This window comes from Eptatretus burgeri, chromosome 10, assembly GCF_056783735.1.
Source record: "Eptatretus burgeri isolate ZD-2024b chromosome 10, Ebu_testis_v1, whole genome shotgun sequence".
Lineage (NCBI taxonomy): Eukaryota > Metazoa > Chordata > Myxini > Myxiniformes > Myxinidae > Eptatretus > Eptatretus burgeri.
Window position 1 is genome coordinate 30,619,757 of NC_140970.1, and position 25,657 is coordinate 30,645,413.

The 25,657-nt window shown below is 45.8% G+C and overlaps 1 protein-coding gene across 4 annotated transcripts in view; it reads right to left on the bottom strand.

Moving 5' to 3' along the window:
* Positions 1 to 15,907, bottom strand: part of LOC147018216 (uncharacterized) — a 75,877-nt gene extending 59,970 nt beyond the window's left edge. For 3 of the 4 annotated variants that reach the window (XM_085897689.1, XM_085897688.1, XM_085897687.1), the window contains exons 1-3: positions 15,720 to 15,906; positions 13,699 to 13,747; positions 13,433 to 13,475 (exon numbers count right to left, since the gene is read on the bottom strand). In XM_085897689.1, coding sequence (XP_085753815.1) covers positions 13,433 to 13,475; positions 13,699 to 13,747; positions 15,720 to 15,732 — 105 coding nt within the window. In that variant the 5' untranslated portion in view covers positions 15,733 to 15,906. Of the gene's footprint in view, positions 1 to 13,432; positions 13,476 to 13,698; positions 13,748 to 15,719 lie in introns of all 4 variants that reach the window. The other variant, XM_085897685.1, reaches the window with a different exon arrangement.
* Positions 15,908 to 25,657: the final 9,750 nt, after the last annotated feature.

Sequence of the window (25,657 nt, forward strand, 5' to 3'; positions counted from 1 at the left end):
GCTAAATTAACCCTTTAAGAGAAGCAAGATGGCGTCTCAAGGCGAGCGGGAGCCGGGGGTATTAGGTATGTGTCGTCATGTAGGATCCATGGCCCAGGTCGGTTCTTTTTATAATTATAACCCCACCACTAACTGTGGTCAGTGGGAGCGGCTTGAGCACGAACTTTGCCGGCAAACGGAGTCGCACAATGGCAGCACGGAGCGGGCTGATATTAATGGCACAGCACGAGGCGTGAGCTCCCAGTCACCGGTTCAAGGCACGTGGTCACGGCATGTGCCATGGCAGGCGTGGCAGGATGACTATGCGAGCATTGGCAGGCTTCAGGCACAATTGGGGGATGTCTTGGAAAAGGTGAAGCGTTATGAAGAATATATCGAGGAGGTGCAACGTGGAGTGGACGAGTCACAACGGCACGCAGATGCGCTTCAGAAAAAATTACGTGTACGGGGGGACACAGCGATTGGACGATTTACTGGAACGAATTCGGTGGCAAAAACATGACTTGGCCAATAGAGTCGACAAATTATGTGGGAAAAAGAATTTGGTAGTGTTTTATACCCATCAGTTGGAATATGCGAAGAGCAAACTGAACAAAAGAATAGAGGAACAGCAGATTGGTATCTCCCAGGAAAGGAAACAATGGGAGGAAGAATGGAAAACCGAGCTCGAAAAGAAACAAAAGGAGCACGACTTGGAAGTAAAACAATTAATGGAAAAATTATTGGAGCAAGCAAGGCGGTTCAAAGAACTGGAGGAGAGAGTAAGGGAAATACTGTTGGAAGAGAAAAAATGTGAACACGATGGGGAGTTGGAACAATTGAAGGAAGAGATAAGAACAGGCAATCAGGAAAGAGAAAGCCTAGAATGGAAGATAAAAAGAGGAGAGAGACAGCTCGCGGAAAGGTCGGAGGAATTGCTGGAAAAGTCAGAACAGTTCGAAGAACTGCAGGGAGAATTGAGGGAGGAAGGAGAAAGGAAAACAAAGCTCGAAAAGGAAAAACGCGAACAAGATGGAGAATTGGAACGACTGAAGCGAGAGGTAAGGGCAAGCCAGTTCAAAAGAGAAATCCTGGAAGGGGAGATTAGAATGGGAAAGGAATGGCAGAAAAAACTAAATGAATACAGTAAAAAAAAGGGACGAATTGAGGAGGGAAGCGGTGGAAAGGAGAGATGAAATGAGTGAAGAAGCACGCAAATTGAGAAAGGAATTGGAAACAAAAACTTCTGAGATACTGAAACACGAAAACAAAGAAAGAGGATTACAAGACGAACTGAGGATGTTAAAAGAGGAAAGGAAGAGAACAGAGAATGAAACGTTAAGGAACCACACTGAGCAGATTGAACAATTAGAAGCCAAAGCAAAGTCGGAGTGTGCAGAGATGAGAAAGGAATTGGAAAAGAGTTTGAGTTACAGAAACACCAGAACAAAGAGAGGGAACTACAAAACGAACTGAGAGTGTTAAAAGAGGAAAGGAAGAGAACGGAAAATGAAACTTTAAGAAACCACACTGTACAGAGTGAACAGCTGGAAGCGAAGGTCAGATTAAAGAATGAGGAACAAGAAAGAGTACTGAAAGAACAAGGAATGAGACAGGAGAAGGAAATCAGCGAACTGAAGGAAACCACGAGATTGCAGAATGAGATGCAAGAAAGAGTAATGATGGAAGAACGAATCAGACAGGAGAAGGAAGTCAGCCAACTGAAAGAAATAACGAGATTGCAGAATGAGGAACAAGAAAGGGTACTGAAAGAACAAGGAATGAGACAGAAGGAAATCAGCCAACTGAAGGAAACCACGAGATTGCAGAATGAGATGCAAAAAGGAGTAATGAAGGAAGAACAAATCAGACAGGAGAAGGAAGTCAGCCAACTGAAAGAAATAACGAGATTGCAGAACGAGGAACAAGAGAGACAGTGGAATAAAAAACTGAAAGTATGAATTTGAAACTGAACGACAAAAGGAAAAAAATAGGTTGGAATACGAGGAGAAGTTGAAGGAGCAAGGAATGAAGCAGGAAGGAGAAATCAGGAGATTGAAGGACACAAGGAGATTGGAGAGGGAAGAACGAGAGGAACAATGGAATAGAAAACAAAAAGAACATGAATCTGAGGTTGACCAATTGAAAGAAAAGCTGAGGCTGGAGTACGAGGAGATAGACAAAGAACAGCGAATGAAACACAAAATGGAGATGAACCAAATGAAGAAAACCATGAAACTGGATAAGGAAAGACAGGAGAGGAAACGAGGAAGAGTAATTAGACAGCAGCAAATGAAACACAAAAAGGAGATTAACCAAATGAAGAAAACCATGAAACTGGATAAGGAAAGACAGGAGAGGAAACGAGGAAGAGTAATTAGACAGCAGCAAATGAAACACAAAAAGGAGATTAACCAAATGAAGAAAACCATGAAACTGGAGAAGGAAGGACAGGAGAGGAAACGAGGAAGAGTAGTGAGAGAACAGCGAATGAAACACAGGAAGGAAATGAGCCAATTGAAAGAAACAATGAGATTGGAAAACAAAGAGCAGGAGGAACAGTGGGAGAGAAAACAACTATACGAGTGTGAAATTGAACAACTAAAACGGAGAGCGAGACTGGAGTCAACGGAGATTGAGGAGCTACGGAGGGAGAACGAACAGCTAATGGGGCTCAGAGAGAAAGAACGACTCAGATGGGAAGGAAAAAGGAACCAGGAAGAGACAGAAATAAGGAACAAGGAGAGAAAATGTATAGAGACACGGGAGACAAGAGACGAGGTGAAAGGAATTGCGAGGGAGAGAAGAGAACAATTAAGACGGAAAGCAAGGATGAGGGACGCGGAGATCGTGAAAGAGCAAGGAGTGAAAAACATGGAAGGACGGGAGCGACTTAAAGAGAAAGCAAGGTTGACCTACATAAAGATAAGGGAAAGACGCCAGAAAGAAGCAGAGACCAATAGACAAGAGGAGACGACAGAAACTTATAAATGTATAGAGACACGGGAGACAGAAAAAATAGAGGAGAGACTACACGATGAAGACGGGGTAAGTGACGCACACACACACACGGAGGTAGTGGAGGATAATGGGGGTGAGCTGGCGGACCGTGCAGGGACCCGGTGCGAGCAGCGGGATGGCCTCCTCCAGGAACGAGGGGAGGGAGTATGCCCCCTTGAGGCGAGTCACGACCAGGTGAGTTCGGTCGTGCTTTGCGAGGTTGAGGGGACGGGTGCTGTGGACAGGTGCACGGAGAGCTTGGGGGGTATAGAGGCCCCGGAGACCCTTGTGGGGACACGAATCCCCAGTGTAGTTGTCCCTGTGTGTGTGGTGCAAGGTGTGAGTGTGTCCCCGTGTGTGGAAGCGACCCCGTGTGCGAGTGGTGTGGTGGCGATGGTGCCGGAGTACGTGCTTCCCAGCACGCCGTGTGTGGATGAGGCACCGTGTGTGGAAGAGGCCGTGTGTGTGGATGAAACGGCCAGTGTGGATGAGGCACCGCGGGTGAGTGCCCCCGCGTGTGTGAGTGAGGCACGGAGTGTGGATGAGGCACCGCGGGTGAGTGCCCCCGCGTGTGTAAGTAGTATGGTTTGTGTGAGTAGTGAGGCACGCGTGAGTGAACGGCCGAATGCAAGGGAGACCGTGTGTGTGAGAGCGGTATGTGAGGGAGATGTCGGTTGGCATGCGGGAGCACGCAGCCGCGTCTCCCGGTGTGAATGTGATGGAGTGGAGTGTGTGCGTCGTAACATGCAGGTGTGCGTGGGTCGAATGGCGACGACGGCGACATGGGAGAAATGAAAGCCGAGTAGCGGCTGTAGTTGTTTCGGGGACCGTGCCGGGTTCACCCAGCAGTGAGCACGAGGTTCGTGCTGTGCAACGCACGAGACCGCCACGTGCTCGCTTGCGAGAGTGAAGTCCCGGTCCGGAAACGCCAGCGGTGGATTTCCCCATCCCGCGGACGGACAAAGTTTAGGCAGGATTTCGGATTTGGACCGGACGGGTTCTCCACGCGATCGTGTGTGTTAAGCTCCAACGGGCAAAGCACACGTGTTCGCGTGGGGAACCCCTCGAGACGTGGGGCTTGTGTTTTTTTTATGCGCACGGTGACGCCATGGCTGCACGTGGGGTTGGAATCCGGCAGGAGGGGTATCCCTGCCGGATGGTACCGTCCAAGGAGGGACGAGGAACACGTGCAGCTGCATGACGTCACGGGCAGGTGCAAAGTGCGCGAGTTGCCGCGCTGGTGCTGCGCATGAAAAAAAAAAAAAAGAAGCAAGCCTCACTTTCGGGTGCACAGGATTCCTGGGCAAGGGGTGGAAGACCCCCTTACCCTGGGCACAGGATGGAAACTAGTTAGGGGGAAGGGTTAGCTTAGTTAGACCGACTTCATGGGGCAGGGGTAAGTCCTCATGGAGTCCGTGGAATGGATTAGGTAGAGGGATTGTAGCGAGATTTAGGTTGGGAAATTAATTTTTGGGACATTTGGAGACAGTGACAGACTTGTGAATGTGTAGAGGGGACGTAGTTTAGCTACGTAGTGTTAAATGGAACGTGCTATAGTTTAAGGGACGACGTGGGAGCACGAGTTAGTTAGGGGAGGTAGTTCGGAGGATGGCAGAGTTCAGCGGTGTGTGTGTTGGCGAGTTGTGAGGTGAGTACTTTTTGAGTGAGTGAGGCCAGCGGGTCTGTGTGAGTGGAGCGAATGGGGAATGCATGGTGCGATGAGTGATGAGTGATTGGGGGGAGGAGTGACTCCCGCGGTCAGTATAAAGTGAGTTAGGGGGTTAGTCAAATTGAAAAATAGAGGTCGTTTTGTTGTTGGTGGGTGTGTAGGCTTGAAACCCGTTTGGAGGGGTGCAGGAGCCCTGTTGACGGGCTTGGGAGCGTGGCTGCGAAAGGTGAGTATCGCTGAGTGGGTACCCCGGGCACCAGGCTAGTCGGCCACGGTAGGCCATGGGCCCATGGGGGGCCGGGATAGAGTAGTGGGCACGGGTGTGCCTGCTTGGTGCGGGGGCCTGGGGCGCCATTAGCCGCGTGGGCAGTGTTGTGGGCACAGGTGACCCTCGGAAAGGGGCCCGGGAAGCCAGCCTGCCACATGTGCGTTTCAGGGGAGGTGCCATGGGGGGCACTCCCCGGTGTTAGGGAGCTGGTAGGCTCGGAGGCAGTGTAGTGCCCAGGGGGTGCCATAGCGGGAGATTCGGCAGAGGGTCGTGCCTGCCAAAGGGAGCCACGTGTCCCAGCCATGAGACCGTGTGAGGGCACGGAGAGAAAATTGGGGGGCGAGGCCCGAAATTGTGAGGACACCAACACAGGCGACGGGAATCTGGGTTGTTAGAACCAATAGTTTAAGCGAGAGGCGCTTGTTGAAAGCCCCGGGGTAGTTTAACAGTTAAATGGTTAGGGTAGATTAGGAGATGTACCCCTCCGCACCATCCATCCCCTCGCTGTCGTTGTGGGCCGCTGGACCCACTTTGGTTATAGATCGCTGAACTCTGGGGAGGCCATTCTGAGGCTTCGTTGGGCCTCGACACAGGACGTTAGCTCTCCCTTATTCCCCTCCGGTAAGGGAACGTAGGGGTTGGGAGTAGGCTAGGTGACAGAATAGGTTAGCCGAACAAGGACGATAAAGGGGGTTAGGGGACGATTTATAGTGGGGAAGTAAACAAAAAAAAAAAAATAATAAGTTGGGGCTAAATTGGGGTTTGACAAATTAAGGGAGTGGGTATGTACAGTGACAGGCAAAGGCGATAGGTTGGGAGGGAGACAGGTAGGTAGGTCCGAGCGGCCAGCACCACCGCACTCCCTCCACCAACCTCCACTGAATGGCAAAGGCCGGCCCACTTCATCTGCAGCTGCTGTGCTGCAAGGCCTGTGCCGGCTGGATCGTCTGCAGCTGCTGTGCTGCAAGGCCTGTGCCGGCCGGATCGTCTGCTGGCTGTTTTTCTTCAAGGCCTGTGCCGGCCAGTTCATCTGCCGGCTGTGTTTGCCTGCAGCGGCCTTCTTCGGCGGGCTGTGTTTGCCTGCTACCTTTGCCATGCCATGCCCACTGCCCCTGTTCACCAGCCCCGTTCAATTTTTGCTTTGCCCCCCCCCCCCCTGTTCATTGCCATGTGCGCCAGGATCAAGGCAACAGTTTGCAAGCTGCAAGAACTGCCCCGTTAGCAGCTACAACACGGGCCTACAGTGGCGGCCCGTGCACCGTGTTTGTGTCCATCCATCCATTCGTTGTGTTCATTGCGTGTGCCACTTGAGCTGGCACGGAGACTACGTTTGTGCAGCCCGTGCACCATTGTGGTTCACTGCGTCCAGTTCAAAAAGGAAGGCCTTGGACTGCGTGTGAGCAGCCAGCCACGTTCCCTGTCACCGGCATTGTTTTGAGCCAGAGACTGCATGCGAGCAGCCTGGCTCCCTGCTAACTGCTTTTCTTTTGCAGAGTTCATTGATCCTGGGCCATGGTTTAGTGTAAAATTTGTAAGTTCAGGTTAAGATGTACTGTAAATATGAGTGCGCCCCCGGCATGTCTGTCCTACGCCGGCAATTTTATTTAAGTCGTCCGTGTGAGTGAGTTTGTTTAGGTAGTTACGCAGCCCTCACGTTATTTATTTTGGGGACACGAATACCATGAATGTCGCACTCAGGGATCCGTCGGTAAGATGTACTAGGGGAAAACTACACATGATGGCACACGAAAATTTGACGACTCGGGACGAGTCTGTAAAAAGGGGAGGGGGTAGTGTTGTGGTTGACCAAATTCGCAAACCACCATTCAGGTCCCTTAGGTGAGGTATCTCGGTAAGTATATGTGTAGTTAGGCCCAAACCCGTTGTCTAGAGGGAATAAATGTCATTCATGTGTGCTGCGACTCTTCAGGATAGCCGTTTTTCTTTTGTTATCTTTATTTTGGACCAACCGCTATTGTTACCTCCACCAACCACGTCTCAACATCAACCACCCACCACAGCGCCGCTTCACCACAACAGCCGCGACCTTTGCCGTCACACCTCGCAACCGTCGCATCGCCACCATTCTTGCGCCGCTTGTGGGTACCAGTATTGGACTCGTGCAGGGCGCGCGCCGAACAGCGTGTACAAAACCACGGACTTTCCGCAGAAAAACGGATCAAAAACGACTCACGCCCACTTTTGTTCCGTCCAATCGGTGAGCGAGGGGAGATTTGGCCCCGCCTCCAGGGCGTTGGAGGGCGGTCGCTATATGCAAATTCATGGATCAAAATGCATTCACGCCCACTTTTTCTCGGGCCAATGGGGAGCGAGGTGAAAGGTCGAAGGCAGGGGGTCAAAGGCGAAGCCACGGGGCTTATATAAGCGGCTGCGTTCGTCAGAAAAGTGTCGTCGTGTGCGTTGTCGTCGTCGTGTGCGTTGGAGTTGAGTGCAGTTGGGAAGTTCGCAGGAGGAAGAGTTCGGAGTTGGAGTCGGAGCGAAGAGGACGGAGCTGTGGAGAGGCGGCGGCGGCGAAGGCAGACGAGGGGGTGCTCGCGTCGGTGCCGGGAGCTGCACACCAGGGAGGCCGACGGCGCGACCTGGTCGAGGTGGAGACGCTCGTCGCGGGACCCGAGACAGTAAAAATCCTCCTTTCCCCGAGCATCAGCAACCCCCTCCTGTTTCCCCCCGCGCCGAGATAGTGCGACCAAGGGGGCCCCCTTCCCACCCCCTACCAGACACTGTCCGCGAGGCCCGCGGAGTTGAGGCACCACCGCCGCTCCGCGTCTCATCACCAGACGGGTAGGCCCGACACGGTCTCGGCCCCAGGCCCGCCTACCCCCTCATCCTGGAGGGTGGTTCTCTTTTCTTTTGCTTTGGGAATGTGTGTTGTCGGCGCCGTCTGTGAAGTAAAATTGTATAAGTGTTGCCGTGTGCTCGCGTAGTCGGTATTATATCTGCATTGTCGCATTTGCTTTTTGTCTTCTTCTTTTCTATGTGCTTTTGGTGGAATTGTGTATGTGTGCTTTCCGTTCATCGCGAATAAATGTGCTTTATGTTGAACTGTTTTCCCCGCTTCGCTTCGTCATTTCTTTCATTGAATCCTCATCTTGCTTCACGTAAAGGGTTGGTAGTGGGCTGAATACGCCCGATAATTAATCGAACCGTCGAGGCCGACGATAACACCGCTCGGTTATCCCGATAGTACGGAACGGGTCGCTTAAGTGGCCCGTGTCCGAAGTCGACCTGCGGCGAGGTGCGACCGCCCGGTCTACCCTCCGTGTGGGTACTTAGGTAGGTCGAATTTGGCGAGCAACCCTATCCCACGCGGGGGCTGATTGGCTCGATCGCGGTGAGACCGAAAGGTCCACCCGTGACTGGTTCCCGGCGTTAGTCCGAGAGGGTCACGACTGGATTGTCCGTCCGGTGGGCGACGTGCCGCGATTCGAGTTACGTGGCCGTCAGCACGCCGGCGGGCGCGAATCCGTAACAATATATATATATGTATACATATACATATACATATATGGGGTGGTCCAAAAAAGTCGAAAAAAAATAGAATGTTGCTCCACAAGCTTAAAATTATTCTAATATGATCCAATAACGCGCATAAATTTTTTTAGCTTGGTCGGAGGTGATTTAGAGGTCGCTCCATATGACGACTTTTAGTCTCATGACTTGAAAAAATTAGGGATTGGTCAGGTACGATTGCGGGTACTTCTGGATGTCCGAGGTGGAAATGGAGTGCATTTTCGAACTCTATGGGGTCGATTTACTCTAAGAAATGTTTAGACGGACAACAAATTAATCATAGATTAGAAAATATCGAAATGAGTAGGATTAGTTACTCAACTCCAGTAATGATAAATCTTGTTTTCGGTCATATTTTCGAAATGGGAGTGAATTCAATGTCAGTGCAGTCATTTCTTAGAGTAAATCGACCCCATAGAGTTCGAAAATGCACTCCATTTCCACCTCGGACATCCAGAAGGACCCGCAATCGTACCTGACCATGCCCAAACTTAACCAGCTGATGAAACTAAAAGTCGTCATATGGAGCGACCTCTAAATCACCTCCGATCAACTTATTTTTTTTATGTGCGTTATTGAATCATAGTGGAACAATTTAAGGCTTGTGGAGACATCTGAATTTTTTTATATTTTTTTGGACCACCCTAATATACACACACACACACACACACACACACACACACACACACACACACACACACACACACACACACACACACACACACACACACACACACACACACACACACACACACACACACACACACACACACACACACACACACACACACACACACACACACACACACACACACACACACACACACACACACACACACACACACACACACACACACACACACACACACACACACACACACGGTTGTGGAAAAATCACAGAACACCATTGAGGTTCCCCGAAGATCAGTTATGTAGATAAGTGTGTCCAGATAGATTTCCCCACCGATGTCTAACGGGACTTATTCGTGAGCCGGGCTGTGCATCTTTGAGGTAGGGTTATTCTTTCCTATCGTTATTTTAAACATCTTCTCACCACCTTCGCCACAACGAACATCTCACCTTCATCTCCACAAACGCCGCCATCTTTGCCAGCAACGGCATTCCGGAGAAGAGCGGCATCTCCGCCGACAGACACGGGGACCGACAGACGTTGGGGCGAAAGCTGGTGATTTCTACCACGTCTGCGTTGAACGGCAAGATCGGATCAGAATTGACAAAAGGGGCAGAGCCAGCGGGGGGGGGTGAAGGGTCAGAGGTGAAAGACCAAACACCCCCCCCCCCAACCCAATAAAAGGCAGGACGAGGCCCCGGGAGTTCAGTTCGTCTGGAGTCTGGGTTCGTGGTCCAGTTTGGGTTCGGAGTGGAAGTCGGGGCCTGGAGTCCAGCCAAGCCTGCAGTGCGGAATTGTGGGTCGGTGGTGGCAGACGGAGAGAAGTCGCCAGCCAGCGGCATAACGGTCCGAACGACACTGAGGAATGAGCGGGTTCTAAAGAGCATCAACTCTAAAAGAGCAAGGCCCATTCACTCCTCTGAGGCGTCGTCTGCTCGGCCCGATCGACCAGGCCGCACGACTGGGCCTGGACCAACCGAGCTGCCGCCATGTTGACGAGACATAGAGGGTCGCCCAGCGAGTCACCACGAGGGTGGCAGGTAACCAGTACGGTCTCGCAGAGCTCCTTCGGTCTCTACAGCTCCGCGGAACATTAAAGGCCTACGGGCCCTGTTCTCCCTGTTCTTTTCTTTCTGGGTTTTTGCATGGAAGTCTGTGGCGCCTTGTCCGCTAAGTATAACTACTAAGTGCCTGTACAGTACGTAGTAAATAGACAACGGCTGTAGGTCTTTTTGCTCGTGCGTGTCTTGTTCCTTACCCCCAATGCTTCATTGACTGCATGCGTGTGAAATAAGTGTCATGGTTTGAATATTCACCTGCTCGTTGCGTCCCTTCCTCCATTGAGCTGCCGTAATTGCGTTCGGAATAATAGTCGATAAGATAATAGTCAGACGGGTTTGGCGATAATAAACCGCTCGGCAATCGCAAACGACTCGAACTGCTTAAAGCGGCTCGTGTCCGTACGGGTCCCGTCAAGGTGTAAATCCCCGGCATTTTTGTCTGCGCCAATAATTAGGTAAATCGACAATTCGGCGATCAACCCTGTCGCGCGTGAACAGAAGAGTTGACCGATTTACGGTGTGGTTAAAAAACACCCGTAGTTGGATTTCGGCGTTGACCCGAAAGCTGCGACTAGGATTGCCATGGTCGGTGGGCGCGCGGCCGCAATTAGTTAAAAGCGGTGAGAATCCACAACGAGAGAGAAGAGGAGAGAAGAAGAAGAAGAGAGAAGAAGAAGAAAGGAGAGAGAAGAAGAAGAGAGAAAGAAGAGAGAAAGAAGAGAGAAGAAGAGAGAAGAAGAGAGAAGAAGAGAGAGAGAGAGAGAGAGAGAGAGAGAGAAGAGAGAAGAGAGAAGAAGAGAGAGAGAGAAGAGAGAGAAAGAGCGTAAAATAAATTCAGAACTATATAGCCATTGATGCACCATCTTTAGTATGTTAAATTATTTATCCATTTGCATTTGTGTCCTTCAGGACCTCCCGAAAAAACAGCAAGTTTCCTGTGTGGAATGTTTTTCAATGTTGTTGGACTGCAAGCCTTCTTTTTTTTTTAAGCTTAGTAATATAATTAAATTTACTCCTCCATATGTGCAAACAATTTCAAAGCCAGAGTGCTACTCAAACTGCATGTTCATATTCTACAGTATGTAGTCAACATACAAGATTCAATCGAAATAAAGTACAGTAGCTCCTCGATCATAGACTGCAAAATTGCTGAACGTAAACGAACATTTATTGAATACTATCAACTTGGCTTGCTTGCTTGCTCATACACATCACAGCACAATAGACTGACTGCAAACATTATGTTAATCAACACTTATACAGGCAACCAGCCACAAATCTGGGATCCTGAAATCTGGTTTTACCTGTCATTTTTTCAAGCAAAAACTATTGTTACAGTTGTGGGAGGTAGATGGAGAAATTTAAGAGGAAAGTTAGGATTGAATAGAGTTGTTTGGTCCGTGGACATCTCGATGTAATCAAGTAGGGAAACACTGAGCCAAGTGTTACGTGTCACCACACGGGCGATGGTGCCGTGTTAATTAGGTAGGGTTTAAGACCAATTGCCCCAGTACGTAATCACCCTCTGTGAATTTTTTCTATGTTTTGAATTCCAAGATTGGCAATAAAGGTGGGGAACACGTCCATAAACTACACGCAGGCAGAAGCCCCGCCTTCCCGCTTTTGTGCGAGTAGGCCACACCCCGGAGGTGGAGGATTGATGGGTGTGACGTAAGGCGCATGAAGAGGGCGTGGGAGCAAGCAGATTGAATAGGTCAATCAGAGACAAGGGATTGGGAGAGCGCACACCAAGGTCAATGTGAAGAGGAACAGTTGAGTGAGAACGTAGCTTGGAAATGGCCTGCAAGAACAGGGCTTTACGGCTGGCTTTCCTTCAACGCATGTAGACTGCATGATTCTTGTATTCGTGTTGAGGCAAGACACTGGCCCTTGCTTGGGTCGTGAGGAACGGACAATGAGCCTCATACGTCAAATAGCGTGTCAATGAGGATGATCAACGCACAAAGCAGCTGCAAGGAGTCCGAGCCTTGTGTTGAATACCGCTCACGAATTGCCCGATGAACATTCCTGCTGCGAGAGAGCAGCTTGGCACAATTTTGTGTCTGCATGTGCAAATATAAGCATAAAAGTGCCTCAATTCCAAGTTCCACAAAGACCATCTCTGGGCCAAGCTAAGTACCAGAATAAAGGAAGGGTTTTCATTTATTTTGTTCCCCCTTGTCTATGTTGAGGTGCCTCGATTTAGACTTTAGGAATAATTTACCTCACGTATGATTATATTCTGATTATTGTCCTTTGTAAATATCTGTATTTTTACCTCCGCCATCGAAGGTGAAGGAGGTTATGTTTTCACCCCTCTGTCTATTAGTTTGTTTCTCTGTGTCTGTGCAGGATACCTCAAAAAGTTGTGGATGGATCCAGATTAAATTTGGTGGACAAGTTGGGTGTGTGACAAGGCCAAACCAATTCAATTTTGAAGATCCAAATCCGGTTCTGGGCCTGATAAAAATTTTTAAGGTGATTGTTCACCTTTGAGAGATAGGGCTGAACCGATATAAAAACACGATATCTCAAAAAGTTGTGGATGGATTCGGACGAAACTTGGACAGGTTAAGTGCATGGCAAGGCCAAATTGATTCAATTTGGGTGAAGATCCGAATCCGGATAAGAGATTTAATTTTTAAAGTGATTCTTCACCATTGAGAGAGATGAGCCCAATACATTTTTGAAATATCATGCTACACAACACTATATGGTTTTTGGCCCTGATGTGTTCTTGTGGATCAGGAAATACGTGGCGGAAGTATGTGCAAATATCACAGCTCTCAAATTTAAAAAAAAACTAATCCTGTAATACCGCAATTTTCCAATTATAAACGATGGCTTATTCAGAAATTTGTGGTGAAAATCATCCATTGCAGTTAATAAATGAGTATATTTCGTCTGGTGTCAATTTGTTCCATTTCTCTATCACTATGCCACAATGGAATCATTGCTATCCAAACATGTCATCGACACTAGATAGTCTATCAGCATTTTCTCTTCACTTAAATGCGACAAGTAAACAAAGTATCCAATCAAGAGGAAGTCTTTTCCAGGAGTTTTTTTTGAATATCAAAAGTGATGGAGTGCAGCTGAAACGTGATGGTTTTACAACTGGAAAATTACAGTACACATGTTCTGAGAATCAACATTTTGGGTCATAAACATACCAAAAGCTTTTCTCTTAGCCTTATTTTTGTGGAATATATCACTATAAAAACTTGTGCACTTTTCAAAAATTTTCATATTTAAAAGACAATAATGCAGAGCAATCCTAAAAACTCACTCACCTGAGCAGCCTGAGAATAAGCTTGTGATCCGTAGGTCCCATACCTGAAGAATATAATACATGTACAAAATTATTGGATAGAATATTTACATTTTAATCATATGAATGGACAGAGTTCTGGAATCAGCTTGTGGTCAGTGTAAATCGGTAAAAGGAGGGGGAGGGGGAGGGAAGCAATGTCATGTGTCGTGTGAATATTTATATATATATATATATATATATATATATACACATATATACACATATATCAAGATGTCAACTGCTTACGCTTGCGTCTGAGACTGCTGAGAGGGAGGTTGGCTGTAACTGCTGTAATCTGGAGGATTAAAAAATATATAAACATGTATTAATAAACAACAATCAAATCAGCAACAATTATCAGGAGAATTTCAAGTGCAGCATTGAAACGAATTTCATTCGGCTTTGCGATCCAACATTAAAATGAGATCATCCATCAGTAATGGCCTTGAAATGTTAATCCAGCTCAAAACAAAAAACAACCAAAACATCGCATTCACACAAAAACCTCAGTGGATATTCAACTGAACTCTTACATGACTTCAACGACTAAATTCCTATACATCTTCCACAGTTTCAAGATCACCATTAAGGCTCTCATCCCTCCCTTTGTTAGTCCAATGGCATTTGCTAGGAACCCACACCACCTCTTGGGATCTTATTGCGAGTCCTCTTATGGCATTTTCACAAAAAGTGTGGGGCATGTGGATGGGTGTCGAGCTACTTGGGGATTGTGAAGAGTTAGGATTATTGAGGATGTGAGAATACAATGATGGAGGGGGGGCGAGGAGGGGCGCGAGGAGGGGGGGCACGCACCTTCAATACCTCAAAACTCAAAGCAAAAGGAAACTAGATACAGGTGAAGGCCATTCAGCCCATCAACACCACACCAATAAGAAAATGTAAAAAAAAAAATTTTTTTAATGTTCTTCTCCCCCCCCCCCACTTCTTTTCATAGAAGGGGCATGGGCTCGATTAAAAATAAAATAAAATAAAAAACCCTTGACAAGACCCCCACCAACAGCACCCCGTCCACGTGCACACAATCACCCATCAATGCTCAAACTACCTAAAAGTCACATCAACATCCCCATACCCCTCCATCTCCACAACTTCCAGGTACCTATCCAATTCCAACTCATCCACCTTTTCTGCTGCCACTACCTTTCCAGAGAGACCATTCCATGCAGTAACTCCTCTGAGTGAAAGTCCCCTGCCTTGCTTCCTTAACTCTCCTCCTATGGCTCCTGGTCCTTTCACTATCTACTGATCTACTCTGTTGAATAATTCATCTGCACTTATTTTATCTCTACCTTTCATTATCTTAAACATCTCGATCATATCGCCTCGTAACCACCTCCTTTCTCGTGTACAAAGCCCCATCTCCACATAGTTGGGTTTAGCTAGGCCCGAAACCAATCTCGTCGCCCTGCGCTGAACCCTCTCTATGACATCTTTGTCCTTCCTGAATTGTGGTGACCAGAACTGCACACAACATTCTACTAGATGTGACCCTCACTAAATTCCAGTACAATGTTAAAACCTCTTTTGATTTAAAAATGACGCCCCTCCGAATAAAACCTAAAACCCTAATTACTCGTTTGCCTTATGAAGAATAAAACGCTTCGTTCTTCCCCCATTACCATAATCGGACAATCTTAAGCCTCCAGAAAGACAACGAAAAAATTTTTTTTTTAAATATAAAGAATAATATTCCACAACCATGCTGCTGAAGAACTCCGCACGAGAACCAGAAGATGGCGGAGCCGCCATTTTGCGTGACAAAATAAAATAAATAATACCGCCAATTCGACTTCTTCAAAACTCTCAACAACAAGCCAAGCAACCAATATCATCCAAATCCACACACATTACACAAAGGAGCGTCACACGAAGAGAACACATCGCTTACACGCAAACAAGACACCACAGCGTCCTTATATCGAGGTACAAAGCTCCATTTTAAAACAATATTTATATATTTCTCGTTTCTACTCGCAAAACATTTATTTTTCCAACAAAACAGTCTCGGTAAGAGTAGAATAAGCAAAACGACCTTACCAAATAACAATAATAATAATAATAATAAAGCCAAAGGTGGTTAACAACCTTTAACAATCATCCTTTTTTTTTTTAAATTTACTTCATAAATAAGAGGAAATTTAAAGTCGATTGCTTTGATTAGCAACAAAATGACAAATATCGCGTCAGATTAGTGACAAAAACAAATGCGTGTCGTACAACAAAAGAGAAGGAAAGGACGCCCTTACCAGTGGAAGCCATTGCAAGAACTCGAAGGAATCACGTCGAGAGAATCGCGCACGCGCACTAACAGCCGAATAATCTACGCACGCGCACTAACAGCCGAATAATCTACGCACGCGCACCAACAGCCAATGAGAGATGCGCACCGAAGGATCTTTTTTGGCGAGGCACCCGCGCACCAACAGCCAATGAGAGATGCGCACCGACCGATCTATTTGGCGACGCACCCGCGCACCAACAGCCAATGAGAGATGCGCACCAACAGCCAATGAGAGATGCGCACCAACAGCCAATGAGAGATGCGCACCAACAGCCAATGAGAGATACGCATGCGCACCGACGGCCCAACTGGAAGTGAACTCAGCACGTGCGTGAACTGAAACACGTGATTACTGATGACTGATGCAAGGCGGGTCCTTCTTGTTCGAATGCTTCTTTTTACGAGGAGATTTTACAAGAAAATCCAACACAGATGGAGGCCATTCAGCCCATCATTCCCGTACGAACACCGTACTCGTTTATCCACACAAGATTAATTGATTTCATTTAATCTGAAAATTTAATTCATTATTTTTTTTATTACATTTCTTTCTTGGATCTTGTGAAGATGGGTTGGTGTAGTGTTCGCACAGTCGTGGTGGGCTGAATGGCCTCCATCTGTGTTGGATTTCCTTGTTATTCCTTGTTGGAAGATCCAAGGAAGAAAATGCAAAAAAAAAGGTTTTTAATTAATGAAATACAAAAATGTTTGTCTGGGTTTTTTGTTTGTTTGTTTTGTTTGTTGTTTTGTTTTGTTTTAGTTTTTTTTTTTTTTCTTCTCAGGGAAGGGGGCATGGGCTTGGTTAAAAACACACATCAAGCACATAACCTCCCTTTACTTGACAAGACCCCCACCAACAACATTCCGTACACAACCACCCATCAATGCTAAAACTACCTAAAATCCCTGTCAACAACCCGACACCCCTCTACCTCCATAACTTCCAGGTACCTATGTAATTCTAATTTAAACTTATCCACTTTTTCTGCTGCCACTACCTTTCCAGGGAGACCGTTCCATGCATTAACTACTCTCTGAGTAAAAGTCCCCAACCTTGCTTACCATCTTAACTCTCTTCTTTACTCTCAAGCTATGGCCCCTGGTTCTGGCCCCTGGTCCTATGACTGTCTACGCTGTTGAATAATTCATCTGCACTTATTTTATCTACACCTTTCATTATCTTAAACATCTCTATCGTATCTCCTCGTAACCACCTCCTTTCTGGTGTATAAAGCCTTGTCTCCTTCATCTGCTCGTCATAGCTGAGTCTTGCTCGGCCCGGAATCGATCTAATAGCCCTGCGCTGAACCCTCTCTTTGGCATCTATGACCTTCCTGAGTTGTGGTGACCAGAAGTGCACACAATATTCTAGATGTGACCCTCACTAAATTCCTGTACACTGTTAACACCACCTCTTTTGATTTATAAATGATCCCCTCCTTATACAGCCTAAAACCCCATTTGTTTTACCTCGAGTTGCCTGGCACTGTGCTGCCTGCTTACCTCCCATATCGATTACCACCCCCAGATCCTTCTCCTGTGTGACACGCTCCAAAATTACTCCTTGCATCCTGTAATCTCTGTTTTCATTGTTCTTCCCCATCCCCAACACCTTATACTTGATCAGGTTAAATTACATCTGCTAGTATTTTGCCCAATCTACACAAGTATCAATACTTTCCTGAATCTGATCACCACCCCCTCTGCCATCCACCTCACCTCCAAGCTTTGTGTCATCTGTAAATTTGGAAAGGTTACTCTTTACCCCATTATTCAAATCGTTGATGTAAATAATGAATAGTAATGGTCCGAGTACTGATCCCTGAGGTGCCCCGCTACTTACATCTTCCCAGCAAGACATCCTCCCACTCACAGCCACTCTTTGCTTCCCATCACTAAGCCAGTTTTCAATCCAATTATCTACCTGACCAGCCACTCCACAAGCCCTCACTTTGGCTAACAACCTCCGATGTGGTATCTTATCAAATGCCTTCTTAAAGTCTAGATATACTATGTCCACTGCCTTTCCCTCATCCACCCAACCAGACACTGCCTCCTAGAACTTTAAAAGATTTGTTAAACAGGAACTACCTTTGGTAAACCCATGCTGACTACCTTTAATTAACTTGTCCGATGTTAACCTAATGACTTAATTTCATTGGGAGGAAAGATAAACTTGGTGTTGGTTTAACCGTTAAGGTGGCTAGCTCAAGATCATATCGGGTCTTGAGTTCGAACCCCTGTCCGCCGTTGAAATAACACCAGGTGGTTTCACTCAACCAGTCATCCTTCCGAGTTCGGCAAAACGAGTACCAGCTGACTGTTAACAGGGGCACTGCAGCAGCATCACAGTCGTGTTTCCAGAAAATAATGCAACCAGCAGGCACAAACATATTGCATAATCTATCTATGAGTAAATCTCAATGAGGATGAAAAATACAGCAAAACGCCCGAAAAACGGACCTGTAGTAGTAGTTGTAGTAGTAGCAGTCGTAGTAGTAGTAGTAGTAGTAGTAGTAGTAGTAGTAGAAGTAGTAGTAGTAGTAGTAGTGGTCGTAGTTGCTGTTGTGCTTCTTCTGTGTACTATTACATATTTTTGTCTTTCTTCGATGTTTCCCACTTGAAACAATGAGCTGTATAACTAAAAACTCCTTCATCGACACTTACCCAAAAGTACACACGTGGCTCTGAGGGTCTTCCTGGCGATGTCGGTAACTGCTACATCTGGAGAACGTGCTATTTGTAAAAACTGAAGCTCATAAAGAGTTTCGTTGAGGAATAGCACCGGGAGAGTGGTTAGTGATGAAAGTGAGATGGCAGGCTAATTAAACATGTATTTTTCTTCAACTTTTACACAAGAACAGTCAGGAGAATTGCCAATAGCTGAGAGTATTTATCGAGGAGGTGAGGAAGGGCTTTTACAGAAGATCCAGGTTGGAGTGGAGGAAGTAAAGGAACAGACAGGTAATCTAAGAGAAGATAAGGCTCCGGGTCCAGATAATATGCAACCGAGAGTATTGATGGAGGTGGTTGAGCAGATAAGCAAGATGTTAACGGATATTTTCAATAGTTACCTGGAGTCAGGACAGGTACCGGAGGATTGGAGAATAGTAAGCGTAACACCATTATTTAAGAAAGGATCCAGAGAAGGGCACTCGGTAGAGCGCACACCTCCGCCACGTCATGCCTGATCCGCAAGTACGTATTGGGCCCACTACAGTTTTTGAGATATCGTGCGATATTTCTTTTTTGGCTCTATCTCTCAATGGTGAAGAATCACTTTAAATTACTCGGATTCAGATCCAGATTCGGATCTTCACCAAAATTGAATCAATTTGTCATGGTCACACAGCCAACGTGTCCACCAAGTTTCGTCCGGATCCGTTCACAACTTTTTGAGATATCCTGCACACAGACAGACAAACAGACAAATAAACCAATGTCACCCGCAGGGTGACCCGTATCTTGCCAAAAGGTGACCACGTGTGACTTCTTTAAGGTCACACTGAGGTGATCAGAGCTGCCATCCACCAGGAGCGACTCCTTGAGGAATATCTGCCTACGAGAGATTCCGATGAGAATCGTTCTACAGAGTAACCATGAAAAATATGTGTTTGCCTCATAACGTCACCAAATGACATCATAATGTTTCAAGCTTGACATATCTAGAAAGCACTCATCGAGGTGTTCAATTTGAGGTACTACACGATATGGTTCCTAAAGCTTGAAAATTTGACCTTGGGGTCAAATATGTTTGACCTCAGGCACTAACCATGAAGGTCAAGGCCAATTGCCACCAAAAACTAATCAGCTGAGTGCCAGACCATATACTACATTCCCATAAAGTTTGGAGATGATTCGATTAAAATTACTCAAAAAATAAGGGTGTCGTCGACTCCTCTGATTTGCGACAAAGTGACCTTGACCTTTGACCTTGACCTTCAAAATTTTGTGCGCTGAAAGGGACCTCTATAGGCCTCTGATATGCGAAGTTACAAAAATTTCGAATGATAACTGTGCTCTGCAGAGTGATTTATACGTGATTACAGACAAAAAAAAAACAAACAAAAAAAAAAAACATCTGAAGGTCAAGGCCAATCGCCACCAAAAATTAATCAGCTGAGCGCCAGACCATGAACTATATTCCCATGAAGTTTGAAGACGATCCGATCAAAATTACTCAAAAAATAAGGGTTTCGTGAACTCCCCTGATTTGCGACAAAGTGACCTTGACCTTTGACCTTTTAACTTCAACATTTTGTGCGCTGAAAGGGACCTCTATAGGCCTCTGATATGCGAAGTTACAAAAATTTCCAATGATAACTGTGCTGTGCAGCATTTTTTATACGTGATTACAGACAAACAAAAAAAATAAAAAATAAAAAAACATACAAGCTGACTAACATATCTTGCAAAAACTTCGTTTTGGCAAGATAACAAGCCGGTTGGCGGCGATGGGTCGCCGAGCATGGAAATTATAAGATATAGAGCAAAATGGATGTAATATAGCGGATGGGGAATCACCTTAAGATTATGCATATCAAATCTTATCCAGTTCCATCTACTGATAACTACTCGGTATCCATTTGAATGAAAAGTACCGAAAATGCGGTTTGAAATCGGAAATCCCCAAAGTTCGAGGGGGTGCTGTGGGTGAACAAAGATCTAAATGGAAAACCTGGCTCGATTGTTTGTGCACAATGTATTCCAGACGATTAGTGTGAATTTTCATGACCATCCGACCATAACCCTAGGAGGAGTAGCATTTGGCGCGAAGGCACCACCAGCTCTCGAATATTATCGATTTTTGCACTAATTGACCTTTGACCCCTGACCTAAGCGAAATCGGTCAATAGGTCCTGAGGCAAAGTTGTAGTACTCATTGAGTACCATGAACCGGCAAAGTTTCATTCGTATCGATGCACTCACCTGGTCGCTAGGGGGCCTTCGAATTTCACCAATTTTCGCGCATACCCTAATTGTAGGGGGCGCTGCGGGTAAAGTATTCCATATATCACAAAAACCGGAATATATTTGATAGAGCATCACCTGTAGATCATTCGTACCAAATTTCATAACCCTACATGGGATAATGGCTTTCGGAATTGATTTCGCGTGAACGGTACCGATTTTGAAGGTTTTTCGGTTGCTGCTAGGGAACCAAAGCGTCCCTAGCAACCATCACATAAGATGTACCTACCACCCGAGTTTGGTCAAAATCCGCCCACGTTTACCACCAATTATGCTGATGACAAATGAACAAACATCCAAATAAACAGACAGAATTACTGACAATAAGGGTCACCTATTTTGGCGACCCAACAAACAAACAAACAAGAAAAGGACGTCATGCATAGCATGATACCTGCAAAATCTATAAAACAAATTTGATCTCAACAATAATAATTGGTGATTCAATTCAGTGACCTGAAATATAAATCCTCTTCAAATTTCAAGTCCATCCATCCATTCGGATCATACTCTGTGCAGAGAGTTGGTGATGCCCAAGCAGTCTCCTCAGCTATTTGGCACAATCCTGGACGGGTCGCTACTGCGACACAAGATACCAGCAAGCTGGCACTCATTTTGCCGACCTCGTAAGGATGACAGGCAGAGTCAACCCCACCTGGTATTAATTCAACAGCCGAGTGGGATTTGAACTCAGGATCCTAGGATCCCAAGCCTACCACCCTAACCCTTAAGCCAACACCAGGCATGTCTTCATCTTTCTTGCCCTTTAACTCTTCTGTCAGTGTTTCCCCCTTCTCTCTGCTATTCATTTTGTCCTGCTACATCCTGACCTGTTCAGTCTATCAATACGAGATCTTCCACGAGCCTCGACTATAAACACCAAAAAAATATTGGAATTAGAAGCACAGGGTGTTTCAAAAAGAGTGATGCAACTTTAAATGTTTATTTACAAAGAAACAGAAACCCAGGAACGTGAACCAAACATTTCTTGAAAGCTTATGACGTGGTATTTTCTATCACTGATTGCTATTGAAGCAAGTCACTGCTTGAGTTAGTGAGAGCCCAAGGTCTGAAATTGGTATTTACGCAAAATCCTTGTAATTGACGTTCTCGACGTGTGCCCCTCCGCGGTTCGGACAGGCATTGATCTTGACTCCAAAGTTTTGTCTAACTTTCCTTTGGGTCTCATGTGGCACTGCCTGGAGGTAGTTTGACACCTCCTGCCTCAGACCATCCAGTGTGGCAGGGCGGTTGGCATAGACAGAGCCCTTGGCAGCCCCCCAGAACCAGTAGTCCGGAGGGTTCAAGTCTGGGCTATGGGGTGTCCAGTCATGAGCGGTACCCAGGGCAACGAGGCAGTTTCTGAAGAGCTGCCACAGGAAAGTGATGGTATCACCAACTGTATGTGGGAGTGCACCAACCTGCATAAACCAGGTCATGCTGAGCTGGTTTGGGGTGACCTTTAGGGCTAGATCATGATGGAACTTCTGGAGCATGGCACGGTAGTGCTCACCGTTGATTGTCACTCTCCTGCTGTTGTCATTCTCAAACCATTGAGGCACCAGCATTCCCCATCTGGCATTGAAGGTGCAGAAGCATGTGCCTTCGGCCCTTTCAGGTACCTCTCAGTGATCTCCTCAGGTGGTTCTGCCCCCCAGAAAATGTTGTTGTGGTTGTTGATGGCACCTTTCAAGTGGAAATGGGCTTCATCGCTGAACCAGATCAGGTTGATACAGTTTTGGTACAACTCCATCCTGTCACTGAGCCAATTGCACATATCAAGTTTCCTTCTCATGTCATCTTGACTCAGTTTATGCCTAATAGAGATGAAGTATGGGAAAAGCTTCAGTTCCTGAGTGAGGATACGCCTGACTGATGTTGGTTTGATGCCTAGCTCCCGGAAGTGCCAGCGGTAAGACATTTTAGGACTGTCCACTGCAGAACCCCGCACAGCGTCGACGTTGGCTTGGCTCTTGGTTGCTGATGCTGGCCTGCCACTGTTGCCCTTGCTCTGGTTGTGCACTGTACCCTTGTGCTCAAAATGTTTCACAATACGTTCAATGGCACAATGTGTTGGTCCATCATGTGTTCTTAGGTTGTATTTCTGGCAGAACCTCCAGCGGGTGTCTACATATATTTTAGTCTCATACCACAGAGCCACCACTTTTGTGTTCTGTTTGACAGTCAATGTCATAGTTGAGCTAAGGATCTAGAAATCCCAGGGAACAAATACCACAAAAACACCACCAAACCCTGAAAAAGAAAACGGTATAGGTGAAAAAAACAAAGAAATGGCAGGAAGTCAAAGTTGTATCAATCTTTTTAAACACCCTGTAGGTACCTTTAGAAGAAGCATTGGAGATAGAGTGACACAGGGAATAAGGATGGGTGTGTAGCGATTGTAATCTCTGTGAGATCAAGGGATAGTGTTCTCGGTCAGTTGTACATTCTTCACGCTAAAACCGCGTTGGCCACCAATCCCACACTCTCCCCAAAAAAGAAAACTACAAAAAGTGAACAAACATATAACATACGGTAAACACCCTGGTGATGTCCCTGAGCCGACCAGACCTTTCTCACCCAATACTCCACAATTCCTGTAATGGAGGCGGTTATGAGGTGATATGATAGAGATGAAAGGAGGCGGTTATGAGGAGATATGATGGAGATGTTTAAGTTAATGAAGGGTATCGACAAAATAAGTACAGATTAATTATTCAGCAGAGTAGACAGTGATAGGACGAGGGGCCATAGCCTGAGAGTTAAGATGGTAGTAAGGCGGGAGTCTTTCACTCAGAGTAGTTAATGCATGGAATGGTCTCCCTGGAAAGGTAGTGGCAGCAGAAAGAGTAGATAAGTTTAAATTGGAATTAGATAGGTACCTAGCAGTTCTGGAGATAGAGGGGTATAGGGCTGTTGGCAGGACTTTTAGGACCATTGATGGGTGATTGTATGTATGTGTGTGGGGTGTTGTTTGTTGGGGGACTCCTCAAGGGGTGTTGTGTTTTGATGTTGTGTGTTTTTTACCCATGAACTGTCTTAATCCATGTCCCCTCACCTGGAAAGAAAGAAAAAACTACAAGAAAATTTACAGAAAAAAACTGTAAAAAAACCCCCAAAAACACAAAAAAAATTTCTTTTTTTCATCTGCTGTTGATAATTGGTCTGGTGTTGATCAATTGGTTTGGTGTTGATAATTGGTCTGGTGTTGATAAATTGGTTTGGTGTTGATAACTTCATCTTGTGTTGAAAAATTGGTCTGGTGTTGATAATCGGTTTGGTGTTGATAATTGATCTGGTGTTGATAAATTGGTCTGGTATTGAAAATGGTCCGGTGTTGATAAATTAGTCTGGTGTTGATAATTGATCTGGTGTTGATAAATTGGTCTGGTGTTGATAATTGGTCTGCTGTTGATAAATTGGTCTGGTATTGATAATTGATCCGGTGTTGATAAATTGGTCTGGTGTTGATAATTGGTCTGGTGTTGATAAATGCGTCTGGTGTTAATTGATCTGGTGTTGATAAATTGGTCTGGTGTTGATAATTGGTCTGCTGTTGATAAATTCGTCTGGTGTTGATAATTGGTCTACTGTTGATAAATTGGTCTGGTCTTGATAAATTGGTCTGCTGTTGATAATTGGTCTGGTGTTGACAACTTGGTCTGGTGTTGATAAATTGGTCTGGTGTTGATAATTATCTGGTGTTGATCATTAGTCTTGTGTTGATAAATTGATCTGTTGTTGATAAATTGGTCTGGTGTTGATAATTGATCTGGTGTTGATAAATTGGTCTTGTGTTGATAATTGATCTGGTGTTGATAAATTGGTCTGGTGTTGATAATTATCTGGTGTTGATCATTAGTCTTGTGTTGATAAATTGATCTGTTGTTGATAAATTGGTCTGGTGTTGATAATTGATCTGGTGTTGATAAATTGGTCTTGTGTTGATAATTGATCTGGTGTTGATAAATTGGTCTGGTGTTGATAATTGGTCTGGTGTTGATAATTGATCTGGTGTTGATAAATTGGTCTCGTGTTGATAAATTGGTGTTGATAATTGGTTTGGTGTTGATAATTGGTCTGGTGTTGATAATTGATCTGGTGTTGGTAATTGGTCTGGTGTTGGTAATTGGTCTGGTGTTGATAATTGGTGTTGATAATTGGTTTGGTGTTGATAATTGGTCTGGTGTTGATAATTGGTCTGGTGTTGATAATTGATCTGGTGTTGGTAATTGGTCTGGTGTTGATAATTGCTCTGGTATTGATAATAGATCTGGTGTTGGTAATTGGTCTGGTGTTGATAATTGGTCTGGTGTTGATAATAGATCTGGTGTTGGTAATTGGTGTGGTGTTGGTAATTGGTCTGGTGTTGATAATTGGTCTGGTGTTGATAATAGATCTGGTGTTGGTAATTGGTCTGGTGTTGGTAATTGGTCTGGTGTTGATAATTGCTCTGGTATTGATAATAGATCTGGTGTTGGTAATTGGTCTGGTCTTGATAATTGGTCTGGTGTTGGTAATTGGTCTGGGCTTGATGTGGCGCAGGCATGATGGGCCGAATGGCCTCCTCCTGCGTGTGCTCCGTCGCCCAATTTCTGGGTTCCATTTGAATGGTCCCTCTGGAGTGGACTAATTCAGCGGGATACAGCTTCACATCGTGTTGGTAGGCAGGTCGTTGACATAAACGACAAGGACTGACGGGCCATCACTGACGGGCCCAAAACGTTACCTTGGGAGATGATTCCGCTTCGAACTCTTCTCTCGCCAGATTTCTCGCCCCATTGACGATGACGCGCGAACGTGGAGAATACGTCAAAATTCCATATTATTATTTAGAATTGAAGAAAGAATTGTAAAAATACGTCGCACTTTGTTTTATCGTGAGAGAAAATAAAACCTTAAATAGAGAATGTGTGAGGAATTTTGGAATAC